The sequence below is a fragment of the Myotis myotis genome, unplaced genomic scaffold (genome assembly GCF_014108235.1).
Source record: "Myotis myotis isolate mMyoMyo1 unplaced genomic scaffold, mMyoMyo1.p scaffold_m19_p_6, whole genome shotgun sequence".
Classification (NCBI taxonomy): domain Eukaryota; kingdom Metazoa; phylum Chordata; class Mammalia; order Chiroptera; family Vespertilionidae; genus Myotis; species Myotis myotis.
In genome coordinates this window covers 34,757,168-34,779,579 of record NW_023416368.1, presented here as the reverse complement: position 1 = coordinate 34,779,579, position 22,412 = coordinate 34,757,168, and the positions used below count along the sequence as shown (strand labels likewise).

Sequence of the window (22,412 nt, the reverse complement as noted above, 5' to 3'; positions counted from 1 at the left end):
GGGCTTAGCCTCCGTTCTGAGTGACCGTTATCTTGGGCCCTAGGAGTTCTAACGGGTTGTTATTATTTGTTGTCAGCTCATAGGGCTCAGGGCTGGTGGATGAGTTCAATCACCGACATAGTCTCAGTTCACATGTGAAGTTGTGTCCTCCCCCTGGTGCAGCAAAGGCAGGCAGGAGGCCAGTCCCCGGAGGAAGCCTCTCTAAAGCCGGGTGTTCCTGGCCTCTCACCAGTCTTGGGAACAGGGTGAACCTGGCTCCATCTGCAGCCCTTCTCAGCTGGGGTACCGAGAAAGAATTAAACCCTAAGGCATCCATTGTATGTAAGGAATTACCTTTTCTGTGCATCTAGAATGGTTCTATGCACCATTTTGGGGAGACTTGAGAAAACAGGCATTCAAATTACTTTATGTAGATTTTAATCCTCTCGTGCATCTCTGATGAGAAAGGCTGAGCCACACACACTCAACACAGGGGTGGCATGGCTCTTCCCTGGCTGGCAGAGCGAGGAATCCCACAGATCCCTGGGGCCCAAGCTCTTCCCGGGATGGGGTACAGCAGCTGGAGGCAGGGACTGCAGAGCCTGCTGCGGGAAGGAGTTGGACCATGGGCAGATTACCTAACTTTTCTGTGCCCTCCCACCCTGGAGGCACTCCATAAACACACTTCCATTTTTGGACATAATTGCTGCTGCTTCCTTTCCTTCCCCTTCCATATTGGCCAGCATCTAGTGCTTGCTGTGACACTAAATCTCTAGCCCGCCCAGCCCAAGGTGAAGAGAGCCTGTCTCCTTTCTTCCTCCCTGGCTGCCAGTCTTCATGCTGTTTGACCCCAGGAGATCCTGGCTCAGGAGGGACAGGTGTTGTGGTGCCTGGGAGCCACATTCTGATTGTCATACCATGAGAATCCTACCCATTATGGGTATTACTGTCTTTAACTGCAGGCCTCGCTAAAGACACCCTGTCCATTGTCTGTGAAGAGTGTTGGCCTGAGGCTGTTTCCTACTCTCTCCTTAAGCCCTTATGGACATATTTTGGATAAATGAGATTAGTCACTAGGGAAGCGGGAGACAAACAGGGAGAGAGGCTTTTCCTGTGGGGCAGGGGTTAGACTCCGTGTGTTCAACATACCTGGAGGCTTGGTTGGGACTTGTGCACATCCCCCCAGCTCAGGACCCACACTTGGTCATGTGACTTGTCATAGGACAGCTTAGCCGGCAGAGGGTCCACACCTATGGACTTGAACAACAACAAAAAAAGACAAGTTGGTCATGGTTGTCGTAGGGGCTGACACAGTGGTCGTTTCTGGGCGTTGTGCACGTGGCCATTGCTCTTGGGTGAGTGGCAGGCAGCCCAGTGCAGAAGCCTGCCTTCTGGGTTTGGCGGTCAACAATTTCTCCCTTTTAAAAACTTCTTGTGTGTTTTACTTAAAGGAGAGATCCGGAGCATCTTAACAAAAGCCTAAACACAGAAGCTTTAAGTTATCCACTTAAGAATCAGCTGAGGACCCTTCCATCACATCCCCTGGAAGCCTGTTGGGCCTCTTAGACCAGCCGTGGGCAAACTACGGCCCGCGGGCCGGATCCGGCCCGTTTGAAATGAATAAAACTAAAAAAAAAAATGACCGTACCCTTTTATGTAATGATGTTTACTTTGAATTTATATTAGTTCACACAAACACTCCATCCATGCTTTTGTTCCGGCCCTCCGGTCCAGTTTAAGAACCCATTGTGGCCCTCGAGTCAAAAAGTTTGCCCACCCCTGTCTTAGACCCTCAGCGTCCTTCCCCAGGCTGCTCCATGGCCCGGATACTGGTGAGTGGGCCCCTTCTCCTGGGTCATCGGAGATCTTCCTTTCTCACCTTATCTTTCCACACAGCCTCTGTCTTGTCAGCGGGAGCTGCTGGGACTCAAACCATAGCACCAGGCTGGTTATTTTTACTGCTGTGACTGATACTCTGCGCTTCCCCTGTGGCCCTGGCAAATGAAGACTTTTCTCTCTTCTGTTTGTAATGTAGTTTTATAAGTTCTAAACCCTGTTCTATGATGATTCATTCTCAGTTCCTTCTTGGTTTCAATGATCTTTCCTTCTTCCACACCTCAGCCACCATAACTTATATTTCAGCTAACCAGATTCTAGCTTTTCAGATTTTAGGAGAGAAAACCCCATGGGTCAAAACTTCTGAAGAACTGTCTGTGGAGTCCCTGAATCCACTTTTCCTTTCCCCATTCCCACCCAGTGTCTGTCTTCATCACTTCACTGACAGTTTCTAGTCCTTCATGTCAGATTCAGAGGGTCATCATTTTTTAAAAAATTCTTACCCGCAGAGATGTTTACTGATTTTAGAGAGAAAGAGAGAAATTGATGTGAGAAACATCAATTGTTTGCCACCTAGGTATGTGCCCTGACCAGGAATCAAACCCGCAACTTTTTGGTGTACACAGGACGACACTCCAACCTACTGAACTACCCGGCCAGGGCTCAGAGGGTCATTTTTTGTGATCCTCCTCTTACTTGGCATTTCAGCAAGATTTCACATGGTTAATTATTTCCTTTTGGAAACATTTTCTTCCCTCAGCCTCCCACCTCCCTAGCTTTTATCTTCCTCATTCTGACTTCTGAACGTTGGCATGTCCCAGGCCTTCAGCTTCGACCTTCTCTTGTCTACATCCTGGCCCTGGATGAGCTCACCCAGTCCATGGCTGCAACTAACCCACTGCACTCTGAGGACGTTAGAGTTCGCTCCTCTGTCGATGAGCTCAACTTAACACTTACAAAACTGAACTCTTGACTTTTTAATCTGCTGAAATATATTGTTTTTTTCTCCATTCAGCACCATTTTTGAAGTCTCATTTTACTTTCTTGCTCTTATTAAAACCTCCTGCTTTCTGAAGCCCCAAGGCTGTTACTGCTTTTCTACACTTCACAGACCTTAGGTCCTTTGTTCATGTCTATAGATACTCCTGTTACTCCCAGCTTCCTGGCTACTCTTTTTGCTTACCAAAAGCTTTGAGATCTACCACTGTCTTCTTCTACCCAGAGCTTCTTAACACGCCAGCAATGATACCACCATGACACTCTCTAGATCAGGGGTGGGCAAACTTTTTAACTCGAGGGCCACAATGGGTTCTTAAACTGGACCGGAGGGCCGGAACAAAAGCATGGATGGAGTGTTTGTGTGAACTAATATAAATTCAAAGTAAACATCATTACATAAAAGGGTACGGTCTTTTTTTTTTTTTTTTTTTAGTTTTATTCATTTCAAATGGGCCGGATTCGGCCCGCGGGCCGTAGTTTGCCCACAGCTGCTCTAGATTCTTGTATACTCTCTCTCTCTTAAAAATACCTCCTGACTACTCATACCTCTTCTAGATATTGTCTGCCCTCTTCACAGCTTAACCTTTCTCATCATATTTCATATTCTCATGTGAGCTGTTGAGGAGCAGGAGTCTAAGACTTTTGGCTTATCTCTTCAAATTCAGAACAGACTTGCCTACAGTCTCAAGATGCCGAGGAACAAAGGGAAAAGGTCCTGAAGAACACATTAGGCCCAGGAGTGAAGCTTTACAAAAACTTCAACTCAGCTTTGATTCAACTTAGTACTTGGTAAGATGAAAAATATCCATTCTCTATTATTTCTGCCTAAAAAGGAAATGGTAAACTTTCTTTGGTGGATGAGAGCCATCTAAAGTCTCTAAAATATTTTAAATGGAATGTTGTTGTGCATGCAAGAAAATTACTAGGCTTTCCAAGATACATGCTATATGACTGAAAACAACATTAAAACAAAAAACAAAACAAAACAGACCTCCAGGTGATCCATAAAAAGGTAATTTGGAATTAAGAGCTCAATAAATAGGTTTTAAAAATATCCATATTAGACACAGAAGATAGAATTAGTGAACTGAAAGGTTGATAGAACATACCCAAATTGAAGCACAAAGAGCCAAAAAAAGATGGAAAATGAGAGTGAAAAAGATAAGTGAGAGACAATGAAAAGGTCTAATTTAAAAAACAAAACAGTTCCAAAAGAAGAGGCCAGAATGAGACAGCATACTATTTGAAGAAATATATCAATCCATACATTCAAGAACCTCTAAAAACCCCAAATCAAAATAAATACAAAGAACACATTAGCTGGCACATCTTAGTAAAACTGCTAAAGACCAAAGAGAAAAATCTGAAAATTAGTTTAAAAAGTGATATACTAGTATTACCTTCAAAAGATTGACAGTTGACCTATTAACAAAAAGAATGGGAAAATAATGGAGAGGCATCTTAAAATGCTGAGAATACATAATTGCCAATAATGTAGAATTCTATATCCAGTGAAAATATACTTTAACATTATTTGCCCTTTATATATTTTTTATTTTCAAGCAACCCAAAACTCCGAGACTCTGCTGCCAGCAGTCCTGCACCACAAGAACCATTAAAGAACATTTTCAGGTAGAATGAAAATGATCCCAGACCTAACTATATACTTCAGGGGAATAAAGAGCAATGGAAAAGGTAAATATGTGGATGAATATAAATGACTAGCAACTGTACAAAATAATAATAGGCATTTCTTCAGGGTTTAAATTATATGTAGAGTTAAAATTCATTCCTACAATAATGCAAAAGGTTGGAGGGAGGGTTAAATTAAAAGAGCTAGTTGTTCTAAGGTTCTATCAGTAATGGGGAAGTGAAGTAATTTTTATGAAACTGTATTGAGGTAAGGATGCGTGTTGTAATCTCAATGGTGGTAATAACAATAATATAAAAGAATGAATTGTCAACAAGCTAACAGAGGGAAAATGGAATAATAAAAGTGTTTGACTAATTCAAAAACTAAAAAGGAGAGAAAAGCAACATAAACAGGTCAAATTAAAAAATTACAGTATGGTACTAGATAATAGTATATAAATTAATTACATTAAACATAAATGGATCAAATACTCCAAATAAAAGACCAAGATTATTAAACTAGATAAAAGCCTAAAGACTTTATAAAAGACCACCTTAAATATATGGACAGAGAAAGGTTGAAAGTAAAAGGTTAGGAAATTACACCATGACAGCACTAATTACAATAAATCTGATTTAGTAATACTCATATTAGACTAAAACAGACTTTCAGGCAAGAAGCATCATCATAAATAAAGAGGAATATTTTATAAGAATAAAGGAGTCTTCCCCCCAGGAGGTATTATAATTTTAAAGTAGAAATGGATAGAACTACAATCACAGTGGGGAATTTCAACATACCTCTCAGCAGCTGTTAGGCTAAGTGGACCAAAAAAAAAAAAAAAAAAAAAATCCAAAAAAAAAAAAAAATCCAGGTATTTCAAATTATTCAGAATATGTTCTCTGGCCAGGGAAATCAATAGCCTCTTATTGTATTTGTCAGGAGAAACCACTAACTTGGTTATATCCAACTTTCTCCATACAATAAGCCTGTACTAGGGCAGCTAAACATTGCTGGGAAAAAAGATACAGCCCTGCTCATTGACCTCACTTTAAATTTACATCCACAATCCTTACGTGGGCCTTCACGATTACCCAGAAGTCCTTTCCCATTTCCTGGGTAAATTCAACCTCGCATGCAACTTTCACCTCTCTCCTCCAACCTCGGTGATAATTTTTCTTATTCCCTGAGAAAATTAAAGCAACCAGAAGAGTTCATCCAACTACCAGCGACTGTATCAGGTATTGGCACCGGTACCTGTGTACTTTCTTTCCTCCTCTTACAATGAAAGGGTGTGCTTTTACCTGAGGCTGGCATCTCCACTTGCATGCCCTGGGTTTCACTGATCCCTGCTTAATTCCATGAGGCAGAAGAATTCGGGGGAACAACTCTCTCCATTAGCATTTAAATGCTATAATGTCACCTATGCTAAAAATAAAGTTCCTTCCATATCCTCTTCCTGCTACTGCCTCATTTGTCTACCTGTAACTCACCTTTACAGCAAACATCCTCAAAATGGTTGCCTATATTCACCATTTCCACTTCCTTACCATTCTAACTTGGATCTCTCCCTCAGGCTTGCATTCCACCATCCTCTCTGTTCCTGCCTGCCAAGGTGACCCACATGGCACCAAATCCAATGGTCCGTTTTCATAACGTGCAAATGCTCTCTGCAACATTTGATACCACTGACCACTAACTCTCCCTTAAAACATTTTTCTGGGCTTCTGGGATACCCCATCTCTAATTTTCTTTGTTCCTTTGGGTCTTCTTGTTGGCTTCTTCTCTCCTGTGCGATCTTTACGTGTTGGAGTGCTCCGACCTGCACCTCCTCTCTGTCTATACTACCCTGAGTGATTTCTCATCCAGTTCTCTGGATTTAATATGGTTCATATGGTGGTGATACCTTCATTGACATGTCCAGCGTAGATCTCTCCTTTGACTCCAGACCTGTTTATCTAACTGCTTACTTTATATACATCACCTGAAACTGAACAGAGCCAAAACTGACTTCATAATTTTCTCCCCTAGCCTTGCTCAAAGTGTCTCTCATAGTATATCAGTAACATATTGGTGCAGTAACATATTATCACAAACTTAGTGGCTGAAAGCAACACAAATCTATTCTCTTACAGTTTCTGGAGGCCAGAAATCTGAAATTAATTTCATGACTGAACCAACATGGCTCTGTAAGGCAGTGCTCCCTCTAGAGCAGTGGTTCTCAACCTTCTGGCCCTTTAAATACAATTCCTCATGTTGTGACCCAACCATAAAATTATTTTCGTTGCTACTGTTATAAATCATAATGTAAATATCTGATATGCAGGATGGTCTTAGGTGACCCCTGTGAAGGTCGTTCAACTGCCAAAGGGATCGCGACCCACATGTTGAGAACGCTGCTCTAGGCCGTGGTCGGCAAACTGCGGCTTGGCAAACCACAGCTTGAGAACCACATGTGGCTCTTTGGCCCCTTGAGTGTGGCTCTTCCACAAAATACCGGCTCTTCTACAAAATACCGACTTCTGTGCATGAGCCATGAAGTTTCAATCGCACTGTACATGCGCGCCCTCATGTGGTATTTTGTGGAAGACCCACACTCAAGGGGCCAAAGAGCCGCATGTGGCTCAGGAGCCGCGGTTTGCCGACCATGGCAGAGGTTCTAGGGGAGAATGCATTTCCTTACTTTCCCAGCCTCTAGAACAGCGGTTCTCAACCTGTGGGTTGTGACCCCTTTGGGGGTCGAACGACCCTTTCACAGGGGTCGCCTAAGACCATCGGAAAACACATATATAATTACATATTGTTTTTGTGGTTAATCACTATGCTTTAATTATGTTCAATTTGTAACAATGAAAATACATCCTGCATATCAGATATTTTCATTATGATTCATAACAGTAGCAAAATTACAGTTATGAAGTAGCAACGAAAATAATTTTATGGTTGGGGGTCACCACAACATGAGGAACTGTATTTAAAGGGTCGCAGCATTAGGAAGGTTGAGAACCACTGCTCTAGAACTACATTCTTTGGCTCATGGCCTGTTCTCCAATCTTCAAAGTCAGCCATATGCCATGCTGCGCCCTCCTTCTCTGCAAAACTTCTTCAAATTTATCCCTGCCTCTCTCTTATAAGGATACTTTTGTTTGCATTTAGGGATCACACAGATAATCCAGAATAACTCCCCATTTTAAAATCCTTAATTCATTAACATCTGCTAAATTCCTTTTGCCATATGAGGTGACAGTCACACATCCTGGGGGCCATCGGTCAGCCCACCACACACAGTAAACGGCATCCCCATTCTACAGTTGCTGAAGTTCAAGCAAGCAAACAAAGGCTTCTGCTCTCTCAAACCTCACCTTCCACCCAGCAGAAAATCTTTGGGGCTCCCTGTTTAAACTACATCCCGAATCTGATCACTTCTCACCACCTCCACTGCTGTCCTCTCCTGCCTGGTTCCTTGCAGTGACCCCACCCCTGCTCTTGCTTCCAGTCCTTTCTTAATACAGTAGCCAGATCGAGTCACTCCCCTGACTAAAGCCCTTCAGTGGCTTTCCATCTCACTGTTTCTACCTCATTAGCCTTCGTTCACCTGCGACTTCCCAGCACCCACTCCCCCCTTATCGCGGGCCTTCCCTCTGTTCCCAGGACCGGAACCCCACTTGGCATTTAGATCTCAGATTCTGCTCCTCTCCAGAGCCAATTTAAAATCATCTTCCAGTTCCTCTAGCACATTTCGCCTCGAGTAACGTAGCACTTACTATTTAAAACTCCCTAACATTCTGATTTAGGGCCTGTTTCCCCAACTACCATATAAGACCTAGAACTTCCTTGCTCATTTTTGGCTGTTTCCCAAGCACCTAGCATAGCGCATGGCACCTGGTAGGCAGTAAAGACTTGAACCACTGCACATGAACCCCCTTTGCTTTCCCCCTCCAGCCTGCCCTGCCCTCACAGCAGCCGGAGAGGGTGCAGAAAGCAAAGACGACTTAGGCAGGCTGTGCCCTCTCAGACAGGTGTACCTGCAGGACTTTCTGGGCTTGAACGTCGACCACGAGGACTCTGTTCAGTGCCGGTTGGGCCACGTAGATGTACCGGTGCCTGACGTTCACTGCCGACGCCCACTGGCATGGCTGGGTGGCGTCCCCTTCCCCTTGAGGACAGATTTCTTCCTGCGAAGGAGATAGGCTACCATGTATACTTCTTAATCCCCCTCTCTCCCGCCCCGCCCCTCCCCCGGTCTCTCGGGATTCCCTCTCCCCTGACTCTCCTCGGTCCCTTTCTTGCCACACTCAGAATCCTTTGGATTCACAGAACATGGCACGCAACCCCCCACCTCACCAATTTCCCCTCCTCCCACTTCTGAGGCTGCACCTGCCCCTGCAGCCTCTTCATCAGCAGCTTCCAGGGCATGGTCTTCCACTCTTTTGTGCTACGTTCTCTTTGTCCTCATTGCCATTATTTTAAAAACGTCTCTTAATGGCCAGACTTGTGAAAGAGTTCCCTACACTTTTCTGCTTCCTCACCTCTCATATGCCCTTAACCCTCTGCTTTTGAACTCACCACGAAGCTGGGAGTGTTCTCACCAAGGTCAGAACACCTGACTCCTCAGTTGTAAATTAATCCCTGGCCATCATTTTAGTTGAACTTGGGGCACCATCTGACTACTCCTTGGTTCTCCCTCCATCCCACCCCGTGGCTGGGCCCTTTCTGTTGCTGGATCCTGCAGAGTTCACCCTGAGTAACTTTTCTTCTCTAAAGTTAATCTCACCCAAACCTACGGCCTTAGCTACAGTCTATATGCCTACAACTCCCAAATTTACATCTTTAGCTCAGGCCTCTTCCCTGAGCTCCAGACTTATAGCCAACTATTTAGCTTGACTTGATTGTTTAATGAACATCTCAGACATGTAAGTCCAAAATAACTCTCAATTTTACCATCAGCCCTGCTCATTCCATTAAAAAAACAACGACATCTCCATTGCTTTACTTCCTTGGACCAATAACTTTGAGGCCGCCCTAGCTGGTTTAGCTCAGTGGTTAGAGTGTCGGCCCAAGGACTGAAGGATCAGGGGTTTGATTCCGGTCAAGGGCACGTCCCTCTGTTGCAGCCTGTGCCCTTACCAATTAAACTTGCTGCTTCCCGCTGAACAAAGTGGATGGACATCTAATCCAGCAGAGAGGCCGAGAGAGGATGCACCAACTTCCTACTCACCAGCACTTTAGAAAGAGGGTCGTTCCACTGTAACCCTCCCATGGGGTGTTTGGCACCCTCCTCCTGCTAGCAAGGCTCTGGCTTCCCCTCAGGCCCCCTGTGGTTTTACCTGTGACCAGCTCTGAGTCCACGCAGTTCTCCCCTTCCCCACTGCCATGGGCTTAACCAGGACACCACCTTCCCACCTGGACAATTACAATGACCTCTTCACCCCTCTGTGCTTCTAGGCCAGCCTTTTTGACCACTGCCCTCCCTGAGGTCTTGCATGTGTTCCTGATCATGGCCACCCTTTGTCTGAAGTCCTTCAGGGGTTCCCAGAGCTTTAGGGTACCATTAGAACTCCTTCCCAATTTCAGGCCCTTCCCACACCCACCCTCCCCTCTAGGCACACAGAGTACTTTCCGTTCCCTGAACATGAAATATTTTATCCTCTACTCTCCATGTTCATGACATTTGTTCCAGAAACCTGCCACCAACTCTGACTTGTTCTTTAAAACTGAGCCCAGGGATCATGTGTCCCAGGGGCCTTCTCTCCTCAATTTCTAGCGCACCTGGCACATCCTCTAACAGCACCCACTGGGCAGCTGTGAACTTGGGGAGGCCAGGAACCCATTCATAGGCCTGGGCCTCCCCTCGGGCTCAGTGCGTGGACGTGGCTGCCTGATGAAGGAACAGGCATTTACATGCTCGGCCTCGTGTTCCTTGAGCCTTGGGACAAATTGGAACCACACCACGTACAGTAGATGGAATTTAAGAATCAAATGGCACCCGAGGTGAAAGACTGACTGGGCGTGGGAACCTACATAGCTCATGAAGATCTTCTCAGAGGGTTTGAGGTGCCTCTGGATCTCACAGTCCGCGGGGTGCAGGATGATAATGCCGTCATCGGAGAAGACATAGAACATGTTTCCCACACTGAGGCCTGGGAGGAGCAAACACAGCCATGGTTATGCCCCTCTAGCAGCTACCGACCCCCTCCCCCCGTGGGGTCACATGCCACATCGGGCGCACACAAAACTGCAGCTTGGGTGCATGGGGTGCAGGCGCGCAGTGCAAGTCCTGGTCAAGGTGGGGTGAGGTGAGATGAGCAGGTGGTGTGGGGAGCAGGGGAGAAGGTGCCCCGAGGGCTGCCAATCAGAATAGCACACAGAGGGCCCTGCGGTCCCCGGGTGTCCTCCCAGACATGCCCACCAGTCATCCAGAGTGGCCACCAACACAGGCTTTCAAATCAACGACAGCCGTGGCTTTGACATACATTTGACCGTTCCTGTCCTGAAAGGCAAAGCCGCCCTTGGCCGTTCGCTGTCCACTAAATTCAGAATGGATGAGACATCCCCCAAAGCAAAGGCTCTCACTTTGAACACATTTAGGCGCAGCGCCACTTCCTGGGATGGGGGCCCTAAGAATGCTGTGGCAGGTGCTCCTCGGTCCAAACCGAGTCCCAGCCTGTCTGTGCCGGCAAACCCCTCCTTCAAGACCGCGGGCTCCACCTCTGCCCCAGCGGTGTCTCCGTGGCAGCTCGCGCCAGGTGATAGAACCCGCAGCTGGTTGTGCCTGCCTACCTGCCCTCACCCGGCCCAGGGCTCAGCCGTCTGGGAAGAAAAGGCCTTGGGGACCCCCAACTAGTGTAGCCTCCTTATTTCAAAGACAAAGAAACTGAGGTCCCAGGAGGCCACCTGCCTTTGTGCCCGAGTTGGGGTTAGACCCTGAGCCCCTGCTCAGAGTGTCCCCTCACTCTGCCTCTCCATAAAAGGCCAACCTGGCACAGAGATGGGTAAAGTTGGAATTCTTCCTCCCACTTTCTCCCCACTCTTTCATATATTTTGAAGGTAGAACAATAAAAAGATTTCTATAAGTTCTGGGGAGTTTAGTTACTAAAGCTAAACCTCCCTTGGCTCCCCCAAAAAGATTTCTATAAGTTCTGAAAAAATGAAATATATTAAATAAATATGCGGAGAACTCTTTCCTCGAATGCAGAGAGCACCAGTGCCTTGATGTGCAGCACAGAGGGGGCTCTGCAGGGAGCCAGGTTAGGGTGCTGTGCATGGGTGGACCCCGCCCGAACTCTGAACCCCTCTTACGTGGGCCTCTGTAACTGCATGTCACACCCCCAGGGCCTCCTGCATTCTCTGGGTCTCTTTGCAGTCACCTCACCTTAGAAAAACACCACCTCTTAAAAACTTGTCTGGCGAAGTTTTCAGTGAGTTAGAAAACAACAAGTCAGGCAAATAGGAATCACCATCCCATTAGCTGCCAATGACTCTGCAGGCAGTTTTCGGGGCGCCAGGCCCATGGTGACGGCACCAGTGCCTGCGGCTCCCAGTGAGGACAGAGGTCCCTGAGTCCATGAAGCAGCCTCGACTACCTCTGGTTCTGTGCTGAGAAGGGCTCTAGGCAAGAGGGCTCCTGCCATGGCGAGCAGCCTGACCCCGCCTCTCAAAGCCGGCATTGACCAGGAGTATCTGCAGAGCTGCGTGAGAGTTAGACAAGCCATGAGTCTCAGCCGGCTCTCAGCCCCCAGCAGGACCTTTGCTTCTGTCCCCTCTCCCCTGGCAAACTTCTCACTCACACCTCGGGGGCGGAGGGGGACACAGCCCTGGCTCAACAACAGGCCCCAGGAACAGCCTCCCGGGGCTTCTCAGAAAATTGATGGTCGGAAGGACCATGGTAAGACTGAAGGCTTAACAGAATCTCCATGGGGTCTGCAGCTGTAGCCACATTTCAGGCTGAGCGCAGGGCCTTGCTCACAGCTGGCAATGGAACATGAGACTAAACAAATACTCAACAAACAATCGGCTTCACAGGAGACCCAGCCTCATGATCGACCTCCCCTGCCCCCCCAGCTGAAGGTTCTGTCTGGGCTTAGCTTCTACTAAGGCAGTGATGGTGAACCTTTGGAGCTCGGCGTGTCAGCATTTTGAAAAACCCTAACTTAACTCTGGTGCCGTGTCACATATAGAAATTTTTTGATATTTGCAACCATAGTAAAACAAAGACTTATATTTTTGATATTTATTTTATATATTTAAATGCCCTTTAACAAAGAAAAATCAACCCAAAAAATGAGTTCGCGTGTCACCTCTGACACGCGTGTCATAGGTTTGCCATCACTGTGCTAAGGGGGCACCAAGGAGCTTCCTTGCTTTTGTGTGCTCTCATCGTCTCATTTCTCCTGGGCAGACTTGAGCGTGCCCTGTGGGCGGCCAGCTTGCCTCTCTGTTTTGGCCTCTGCATTTTCCTATCTCCAGGCCTTGAGTCTTAGCGGTGAAGGGTACCAGCTGCCCAGGCATGATGGGAAGTGCTTGCTGCTGGGTTGTCTGATATTAGTGCAGCACCTGCCAGCCCTTGGGCAGCGTAGGTCTTAAGTGGGCCTCCCTAGCTGTACTTCACACCCCCAGGGCCCCCTGCATTCTCTGGGTCTCTTTGTAGTAACCTCCTTAGAAAAACACCGCCTCTTAAAGACGCAGAGCAAAAGCTCCCTGGGTGCCTCATGGCTAGGAGCTAGGGTCAGGCAGCATCAAGAGTCTGCTATTTTTTGAACCATATGAAACTGTCCACATTAGGCCAGTTTTGATGTACAAAAACGCAGCTTTGTATGGCCCAATCTAATGTTTAAAGATTGTTTGCTAATACAAATTTCAAAAGCCTATTCATTTAAAAACATACATGTAAATAAATATAAATTTACAGAAATCACCATAGCTTTCTCCTTCAGCATTTCTTCAGAGTATATACTAAACCCAACACCAACACCAGCTGCCGGAGAAAAGTTTAAGGCCTGGATCTGACCAGAAGCCCCTGCTGAGTGGGCCCCTCCAGGGGAGGTTTCAATGAGCTCGAAATGGAAACTTTCCGTTTCTAAATTCTAATGCATTGGTGACCATTAAAGACATGAGGCGGTGTGAAATGTGCTTCTCAGGGTGCGCCGCCTGAGTTTGACTTGGACCTCCCCCCTCCGGTCTGATCTGGCACGTGAACCCCGCTTGTGGGACTGTTTGGCACTCATGGAAAGATGGCCTATTTTGGAACTACCAACACACGTGACCACAGACACAACACAGAACAATGAGCTGGTACCTTCCTCGCGCCAGAGAATGTTTGCAACTGCAGCAGCGGAGATTGGGAGAGCGGGAGCCGGCGGAGGGGAGGAAAAGAGAAGAAAGCAGAGTGAGAACCTTCCTCACAGTGTCAGTTCGAGAACATCTGCCATCGAGTGCACAGAACGGCACCACGGACTCCCGCGGCCGCACTGGGGACTGTGCACATGGACAAATGCCTCCGGGTCTCAGGACCCTTTCAATTCTGAATGAATCCTTGACATCAGGTCCCAGGATCCCAGAAGCTAATGGGGCTTTCTACTTCCCAGGATGACAAAGAGGCAGCAACCTCTCTCTCAGATGCGCAGGATTACTTCCAGGAGAGCTCCGACTTTCAACTAGGATCCTCCTTATCTGAAACACTCTGAGGACCTCCCTTGCTGGGAAAGACTCATATGAAACTGTGACTGAGGGAATGAGACCATGGCCAGCACCCACGTCCTTGAAATCACAGCAGCGGACCCACTTGGGGAGCGGTGGCCACAAGGGAGAGCACCCTTAGCACCCAGGTGGGCGACATCCCTGGATAAAGGCCGGTGTGCACAGCCAGTCCCTGGGCCACGTGGGGCAGCGGCCCCTGGTGGGTGGATAGTAGGGGATGTTTTGTAGATGAGGGCAGGGGTTCCAGGGCAGGTAAGAAGCAGAACTGGGGCCAGGATATGTGAGCTTCCTTGTGGTCCTGGGCTCTGTCTGCTGTCCAGAGAGCTCCTCTATGTTTCTAGAGTCAGGGAAGGTGTGCTCCCCTCTGGGCATCCTCTGTCCCCAGTTTGAGCCCAGATGGATATGGGTGTTACCTGTCTTCAGGGGCTCATGGTTGACAGCTCTGGCCCTAGTCAGTTACTTCCCTCCCTGACACCCCACACATCCCACCAGCTCAGTGAAAAGCTCAAAGGCAAGAGTGGACTCACGGGTCTTTCTAGCTGAGTCTTCAATGAAGAGGGAGGAGATGTCTTCGTCCACGCCCACTTCATTTTTGGCAATACAGGTGTACGCCCCTGTGTCTTCATACCGGACGCTGCCGATGTGGAGTTCGCTCCCATTGGCTGCGGAAAGGACAGTGCTCAGCATGGCCCGCTCAGCTGGACCCCCCTTCCACCCTCCCCATTCTCTGTGTAGGCATTAAAAACACAGAGCCCCTCAGCAGGGCTGAGGGTAGCCCACATCCCGGACAGTCACCCACCAAGGGCCAGAACACCTGAGTGAACTGAGGGTGACCTGGGACCTGACTGGCAGCCTCTCATCACTGTCCTCAGAAAGCCCATGAGACTGTGGGAGCCCAGGGAGTAGAACAGTCTGGGGAGACATCTGTTCACTCCAACATGTCTGACTTAGAATCAACTCACGCCTCTCATTTCCATCCTGGGGAGGGTGTCAGCTTGAACTTGGTGGGAATAGCACAGAGACATCGAGGGCGCTTCTTACCCAAAAGGGAGAGCTGTTTAGACATCTGGGCTGAGACATCCATGCCATTTTTCAGCCAAGTGATTCTGGGCATAGGAATGCCCTCCGCGTGGCACCTCAGACTGGCCGCCACCCCCGGCTCCTGTGCCTGGGTCTCCGGGTAGACGCGGATGACTGGTGGCACTGCGGGTGAGAACCAGTGACGGTAAGAGAAGGCCCTCACCTGGCCTCGGGCCTGGGGTCCAGTCACGAAACCCTGCTCCAGGGAGGTGAGCTGAGAGGCAACTCCGCACTTCTCTTTGTAAGCAGTTTACAACCATCCTATTCAGCAACTCAAGCCCTAAGAGAAAGCTATAAAACGGATTGCAGGCAACAAACACGTCAGGCTTCCTACCCTGTAATTCATGGCTTTCATCATTATTCTAAATATGATCAGGAAGACAACCAAATATTTAATGTGGTTCAGCTGCTGCATGTGAAGAGCAATAGCCACTGACATTTATTTCTGAATGAATAAAACTCAGATATATGATTTCTGTTATCAGCAAGCCATTGGACAGAGGCTTATGTCTTGCAGGAAGTGCTTCACAAAGCACTTATGAGCACTGACTGGCAGGGCTACTCATTATATCACGGCTCCGGGCAATCCATTGATTTTCCAGTGGGTCATTTTTATTGCTCCCCTTCTCAATCCCGGGAACACGGGTGAAAGGCAAGTGTGCCCTCCTTAACGCTGACTCGGCCGTGGGCCCTGCAGTCCAGCTCGGGGCTGGGGCTATGGCCTGGCCCACTCACCAGATGAGCGTGGGTGGGCAAGGCGTCACCCTCCATAGGCCGCAGGCTTCTCTTACCTGGGCTGTCTGTGGGGAGTTACCCAGAAGAAGTGGAGACTATCTGGAGGACCTTCCATCCTACCCCCAGCTTTGGGCCCAGGAGATAAAATAATTACCATTTTTCAGTGGAATTGAGGGCTCTTCCCTACTCACACATTCTACTCTACTTACTTCCAACGGGTTCGTGACAGCGTGTGTAAAGGCACCTGGCTATTAAACTGAATGAAACAAAAGCATCACACTTCCTTTGGAATGACGGGGGATGGATTCTTCCTGAAGTGGGCAGCTACTTGTCTGGAAGCTCCTATTGTCCAATGAGCGACAGCATCCCAGTGCAAGATGAAGGCAGAGGAGGTGGAGGTACAGGCCCCTCCTCCCAGGACCAAACTGGAATTACAACTAAAATATAGAGCAATCATCCTGAATGACCAGCTGAAGGCTAGCTGAAGAGAAGTCTTTTTTTTTTATTTTTTAAAATATTTTTATTGATTTTTTTACAGAGAGAAAGGGAGAGAGATAGAGAGTCAGAAACATCGATGAGAGAGAAACATCGATCAGCTGCCTCCTGCACATCTCCAACTGGGGATGTGCCCGCAACCCAGGTACATGCCCTTGACCGGAATCGAACCTGGGACCCCTCAGTCCGCAGGCCAACGCTCTATCCACTGAGCCAAACCGGTTTCGGCAGAAGAGAAGTCTTATGACTGGGGAGAATGGGGGGCATCTGTGAAAAAGAAAAAGTCTTGTAACCAAGAATTTACAGAAGACGCCGCATGGAGACTATAGAAGGGCAGAGACATGGGACCCGCTGGCCCTGCTCCCAAAGGCAGGGGCTGGGACTCTGGGGGTATCTCAGCTGCAAAAGTTCCCCCTGAGGAGCACGGGGTCTTAGCTCCACGTGGGGCCCCCAGCACAGAGCAGCAGAGCTAGGGAGAGAAGCCCACATAACATCCGGCTGTGAAGGTCCACGGGAAGGCTGTCTGCCAGGGAAACGGGGGTCTGCTAGAAACCCAGGCGCCCTCTTACGGGGTCAGTGCACAAGATCGCACTCGTGGCCACTCACCTTGGGCTGCGGGGGAGGGAGGGCGGCGAGGAGCAGACTGGAGTTGTCTGAGTGTTAGGTCTGATCAAATAATTGATCAGGACAGGCAGAGCCGAAGAGAGCCCCGGGCAGGGAGGCCTCAAAGACCTGGTGCCCTTGGGCCCCACTTGGACGGGACCCTGTCAGATGCTACGGAGAAAGCATCCTGCCTGCCCTAAGGGGGGCGGGGGGAGAATCAGCTTTCTGCCAACAACAAGGCAAGGACCCGACTGTTTTTGTTGTTTTTTTTTTGGGGGGGGCCCGTACCTCCCCTCTTCTTTGGTGTAATTTGTGCACTAAAAATCATTTGAGATTCATATGTCCTGTGTAAACACCTTCATTTAAAAGTTTGCCAAGCCTTCCCGTGAAAATGTTGAAATCATGACACAAAGGCCCGCGTTCTTTGGGAAGCATCGGTCACTCCCGAGCTGGAAGGAGCACGAACGTGTCCCGAGTAAGAGGCACAGTCACGAAAGCACCGCGTGGGAGACGTCAACAGACGCGGGAGGTGATGATTGCGGCTTTGGGGGATGAATTGCTACGTGTCTGAATGGTGGGGAGGTCGGGGGTGTTTTTAATTTAATGGATTAATCGTTTATGTCTGGAGTTCCTGCTCCTTCTGATGAAAGCAATGCAGGAGGTTTGCATGAAGTTATAAATCATGTCAGTGTTTGGGCCTCATCCCTGGGAGGCCTGGTCTATGGGGAAGTAATACTAATAATTTAAGAGAGGCAGTAGTTTCCTGGAAGGGATTCCTTTAGCCACCCAGGTCAAGGCCAAGTCACGAGGGAGAGCTTCAGAAGATGGTGGCCCAGCCTGTATATGGGGGCCCTGCTCTTGCCACCAGGGAGTGAGGCAGCTCCAGAGAGAAGTCTATATTTTATTCCTCATTTGGCAAATTTCTGTGGGTCATGATTTTCCCATCTGTATAATGGGTTGGAGGCTCTCTGAGGAGCCACTAGCTCAGACCTGTGTCCTCCAACTACAGTAAAATAGGGCTTGAGACAACCCCAAATCTCCCCCATATCTTCTCCTACCATGGGCTTTGAACTATATCTGTATCAGGCTTTTCCATATATCATATCTCATCAGGCCTATGAGGCAGGATGTGTTATTATTATTCCCACCTACAGGTAAGTTTACTAGCCTAAGACTGTATGTCAAGGAAGTACCAGCACTAGGTCTGCCTGGCTCAGAGTTCATGTCTTGACCCTTTGACAGAGGTGCTAGCAGCTTGGGTCTGCCCTGGGCGTAGGATGGAGCAGCCCCCAGCCCAGCTCCTGTTCCCAGGAGTGGCATCTCTGTCTCATGGGCCCACAGGCCACACACAAACTCCCCAGCACAGCTGCTGTTCTGGTGGAATCTTCTGAGCCCCGCCCCCATCTCCTCCCTTCATCCTCCTCTCCTTCCTGTCTACCCTCTGAGGCGATCCCAGCTGGAGGACCACACAGAGAACACTGCTCTCTCTCTGTGCGTCCGAGCACTGCCTCAGAGTAAGCCACAGGCCACCTGCCACCTGAAGGGAACCCAAAGGGACCTCAGCAGCCCTGCTGGGCAATTGCACCGAATTCTACCCAAGCTGCTCAGGGCCATCATTCAAGCTTTGGGTGGGGGGATGGAACCAATCCCACAGGTGAATGTTGCCGCCTTCCCACCCTTTCCTCAGGGGACTCCGTAGAAACACAGTGCTCTGCGTGCCTGAGCACCAGCAGTGCCTTCTCAGCCTCCCCGGGTCCTCCTGCCCGAACGTTACCCGCTGGCACCAGGCCACAGCCTGCAAAGCTCCCCATGCCCCCCGCCTCTGAGAGCCTCCTGGCAACCCGAGCAGCACCGGGAGTCTGCACAGTGACCTGCTCAGCCCCACCCGGAGCTGGTGACACCCAGCCATGCAGTCCCCCAGCTCCTGTCCTGCTGGGGGCAGGGGCTGGGCCTTTACAGTCACTGCCAGGGGTCCTTGCTCAGATTCTCGCTTGGCCAGCTGTTTCTGATCAGGTCTAAGCTCAACACCGGGACAGAGATGAATGAGTGAATGAGGCAGGGTTCCTGCCCCGTTCCCCACAGTGTGCAGCCCCTGTAGCCGTACAGGAACGTCATTTCTTTAATACGGCTTTTTCCTTAATTCAAGCCAGCTCTGTCCAGTCTCATCGCAGCACGACTCACTGCCTCCTTTGACCAGATCCCTCCACCTTTGCACACACTGCACCACCACTTCCTCATCATTAAGCCCTCAGGACAATTAGGTTCTGGTCAGCGTCAAACTGCCTTAAAGAACAAAGCCTTATGGTCATAGAGAACAGTATATGAACGTGACCCCAAAGGCAAGGGAAGTAAAGGCACAAATAAATGAATGGGACTGTATCAAACTAAAATGCTTCTGCTCAGCAAAATAAACGGACAACAAAACAAAGAGGCGGCCAGCCAGACGGGAGATGATATCTGCACACCGACAAAGGCTTAATTTCCAAAATATATAAAGAACTCATAAAACTTGCACCAAACAAGCAACCAATCAAAAAGTAGGGAAAGGACCTGAACAGACACCTCTCCCAAGAAGAAAATATGAACAGCCAATAGATATCTAAAAAATGTTCAACCTCACTGGCAAATAGGGAAATGCAAATCTAAACTACCATGGATACCGCCTTACCCCTGTGAGAGTGGCCATTATCAACAAGATAAGCAATGACAAGTGTTGGAGAGGCTGTGGGGGAAAAAGGGAGCCCTCATTCACTGCTGGTGGGAATGTAGTCCGGTATAACCACTATGGAAAGTATTCTGGCAGTTCCTCAAAAAATTAAAGACCAGAGCTACCACACGACCCAGCAATCCCTCTCCTGGGAACACACCTGAAAAACTCGAAATCATGTATTCGCAAAGATGCATGCACCCCTGTGTTCACTCTAGCATTATTCACGGTGGCCAAGACATGGAAACAAACAAAGTGTCCTGCAATAGAGGACTGGATAAAGAAGATGCAGTACATATACACAATGGAATACTACTCAGCATAAGAAAGGACAAAATAGCACCATTTGCAACAACATGAATGGACCTTGAGAACAGTATGCTGAGTGAAATAAGTCAGAAAAAGCTAAGAACTATAGTATGACTTACTCATATGTGGGATATAAAACTGAAACGCATGAGTACAGGTCAGTGTGGTGGTTGCCAGAGGGAAGGGGGTGGGGGAGAAGGGGGTCCTAATATAAGGCGACAGGAGAAGATCTGACTTTGGGTGGTGGGCACACGGTGCAATAGACAGATCTTGTAACATAGACACCCACACCTGAAACCTGTATGTTCATGTTGACCAACGTCGCCCCAACCAATTTGATAAATATTTAAAGGAAAGAACAAGGCCTCAACTCTGTTGATCAAGAGAAGAGAGTTTCTGTCAAACTAAAGATAACACCTTGCCCTCAGTTTTGCCTCAGCCCCAGACCCATGAAGGTGGATTGGCCCTACTGACCACATTCTTGCATAACCAGACAGAACAACTCCATGGCTGACATTAGGACCAGATGCAATACTAACCACCCCCTACCTTAGCCCAGACCTGTCAGTGGGCCCCCGACCCTAACTCCTTTAGTTGCGATGATTAACGATTTTTTCTCTCTCTAATCCATCCCCCAGAAGCCGTCAGGGAACCAGGTTTTAGAACACTAGCTCATCCATGCCTCCGAGCTGGGTGCTACTTCCTTCAATAAACCTTTCCTTTCTTTGCTACTAACTCCTGTGCACGTCTTATTGGGCTGTGATGCACGCAGGAAAACAAACCCCTTCAGGTCTGCAACACCCACAGCAGCTCAACATTGACCTGCTGTCCCCCTGCCCCTGCACCCCACATCTGGATTCTCCAATAGCAACAACACCACGCCCCGGCGAGGAGGGGAGGTCAGGGGTCAAGAGCCTGGGCTTTGGAGTCAAGATCTGTTCTGCACTTACTAACTGTAGGGCTGGGGGGTCTGGGCAAATCACTTGCTGTCTCTGAGCCCCAGGTTCCTCATTTTGAAACAGGGATGGTGCACGGGAGATATCCAGCAAGGGTTACCACTGGAATTGTGTCTTCCATGCCACTCTACTTTCAACAACACCTTCCCACCGCCCCACCCAGTAAGCACTTCCCTCAGTCCAGCACAGCAAACTTAACTTCTGGAATACTTTGACCACCTCTCGTCGTATTCCCAGGTCAGCAGGCAGTGGACTTGTGTCCTTGTGAGGTCACAGTTGGCCTATGTTAGCATGTTGCTCCCATGAGGGGGTTGGTTAATGGCCCCAAATGCCATCCCAAGTGCCTGGGAGTCAGCGCAGCCCAGGGACCTTGGGGCTTGGGGAGCTAGGGCCACCTGACTGGCCTAGCCCAGGTGTCATGCAGCCAAGCACTTTTCTACATTTAATGAGGGAGAAAACTGATCACAAATAAAGAGGTCCCAGCATGCCTCCTCCAATTCCACTGAGAGTACTTTGGCTGGAAGAGAAGCCTGGGATCTCTAAGCAATTAGGAAATGGATCTCAAACGGCCTCTCTTTGGGTCTCTGTGGGGAGGTTTTGCTCTGTTTAGACTCCCCCAGAGCCAGGAGCAGCCTCTTCAGGGGAGGTGAGCACTGGCTGGGCCAGTGGGGCAGTGGGGAGTGGGGGGAGGGAAGCAGAGGCCCGGGAGGTAGAGGGAGGAGAGCACGCCCCAGTGCCAGGTGGACAGTCACTCCCACCTGACTCCCTGGAGCCCAGCGCCACCACAAGCGTGTGTGGGCCTGGGCCTTGCTGTGATTCGGCACAGGGAGGACAGAACCGGCTCCTCCGCATCCTGAGTCTCAGAATTCTGGGGAGACTCGGGGCAGAAGGCCCACCTAGCACCACGGCCTGGCCACTTCATGCAGGAAGGCGTTTGAGACCACGGTCTCCTCTGGAAACCCAGGCTCGCCTGTACCGGCTCTCACCTGTCAGTAACAGGCAGGCGGCTCCCCTCCCTCCTCACAGACTTGCTTTGGAGGGAATGAGGAGGACAAGGCTCAAGCCCTCTCTTTGTGCCCATGGTTCTTTGTGAAGTGTGGGCAGGAAATGAAAGGCTGAGCTGAGGCTCTGGGGATATTGATTGATTTCCCGTTTCCAGGCTTGTCTGAGGACCCCAGGGACCCCGGGCAAACCACGTGGCGTTCTTCTGCAGCCAAACCGTCCCCAGCACGGTGCTGTGCGTTTACCCGCGCCCGTTTTAGGCCGGAAAGCCCTCTTCACACTGCGGAGCACGGGTCCTGCCCCTGCCGGGGAGAGGCCCAGACCCTGCTGCCCCCTGCACGTCAGCTGGGCTGGCTCCCTCGGCGGGTGTTATAACTAATAG

The 22,412-nt window shown here is 49.1% G+C and overlaps 1 protein-coding gene across 1 annotated transcript in view; it reads right to left on the bottom strand.

Annotated features, from left to right (window-relative positions):
• The window catches only part of FSTL4 (follistatin like 4), a 327,280-nt gene that overhangs the window by 9,221 nt on the left and 295,647 nt on the right, over positions 1–22,412 (bottom strand). The window contains exons 9-14 of the mRNA XM_036314191.1: positions 15,185–15,346; positions 14,671–14,805; positions 13,743–13,769; positions 10,469–10,587; positions 8,473–8,622; positions 1,129–1,236 (exon numbers count right to left, since the gene is read on the bottom strand). Coding sequence (XP_036170084.1) covers positions 1,129–1,236; positions 8,473–8,622; positions 10,469–10,587; positions 13,743–13,769; positions 14,671–14,805; positions 15,185–15,346 — 701 coding nt within the window. The remainder of the gene's footprint in view (positions 1–1,128; positions 1,237–8,472; positions 8,623–10,468; positions 10,588–13,742; positions 13,770–14,670; positions 14,806–15,184; positions 15,347–22,412) is intronic.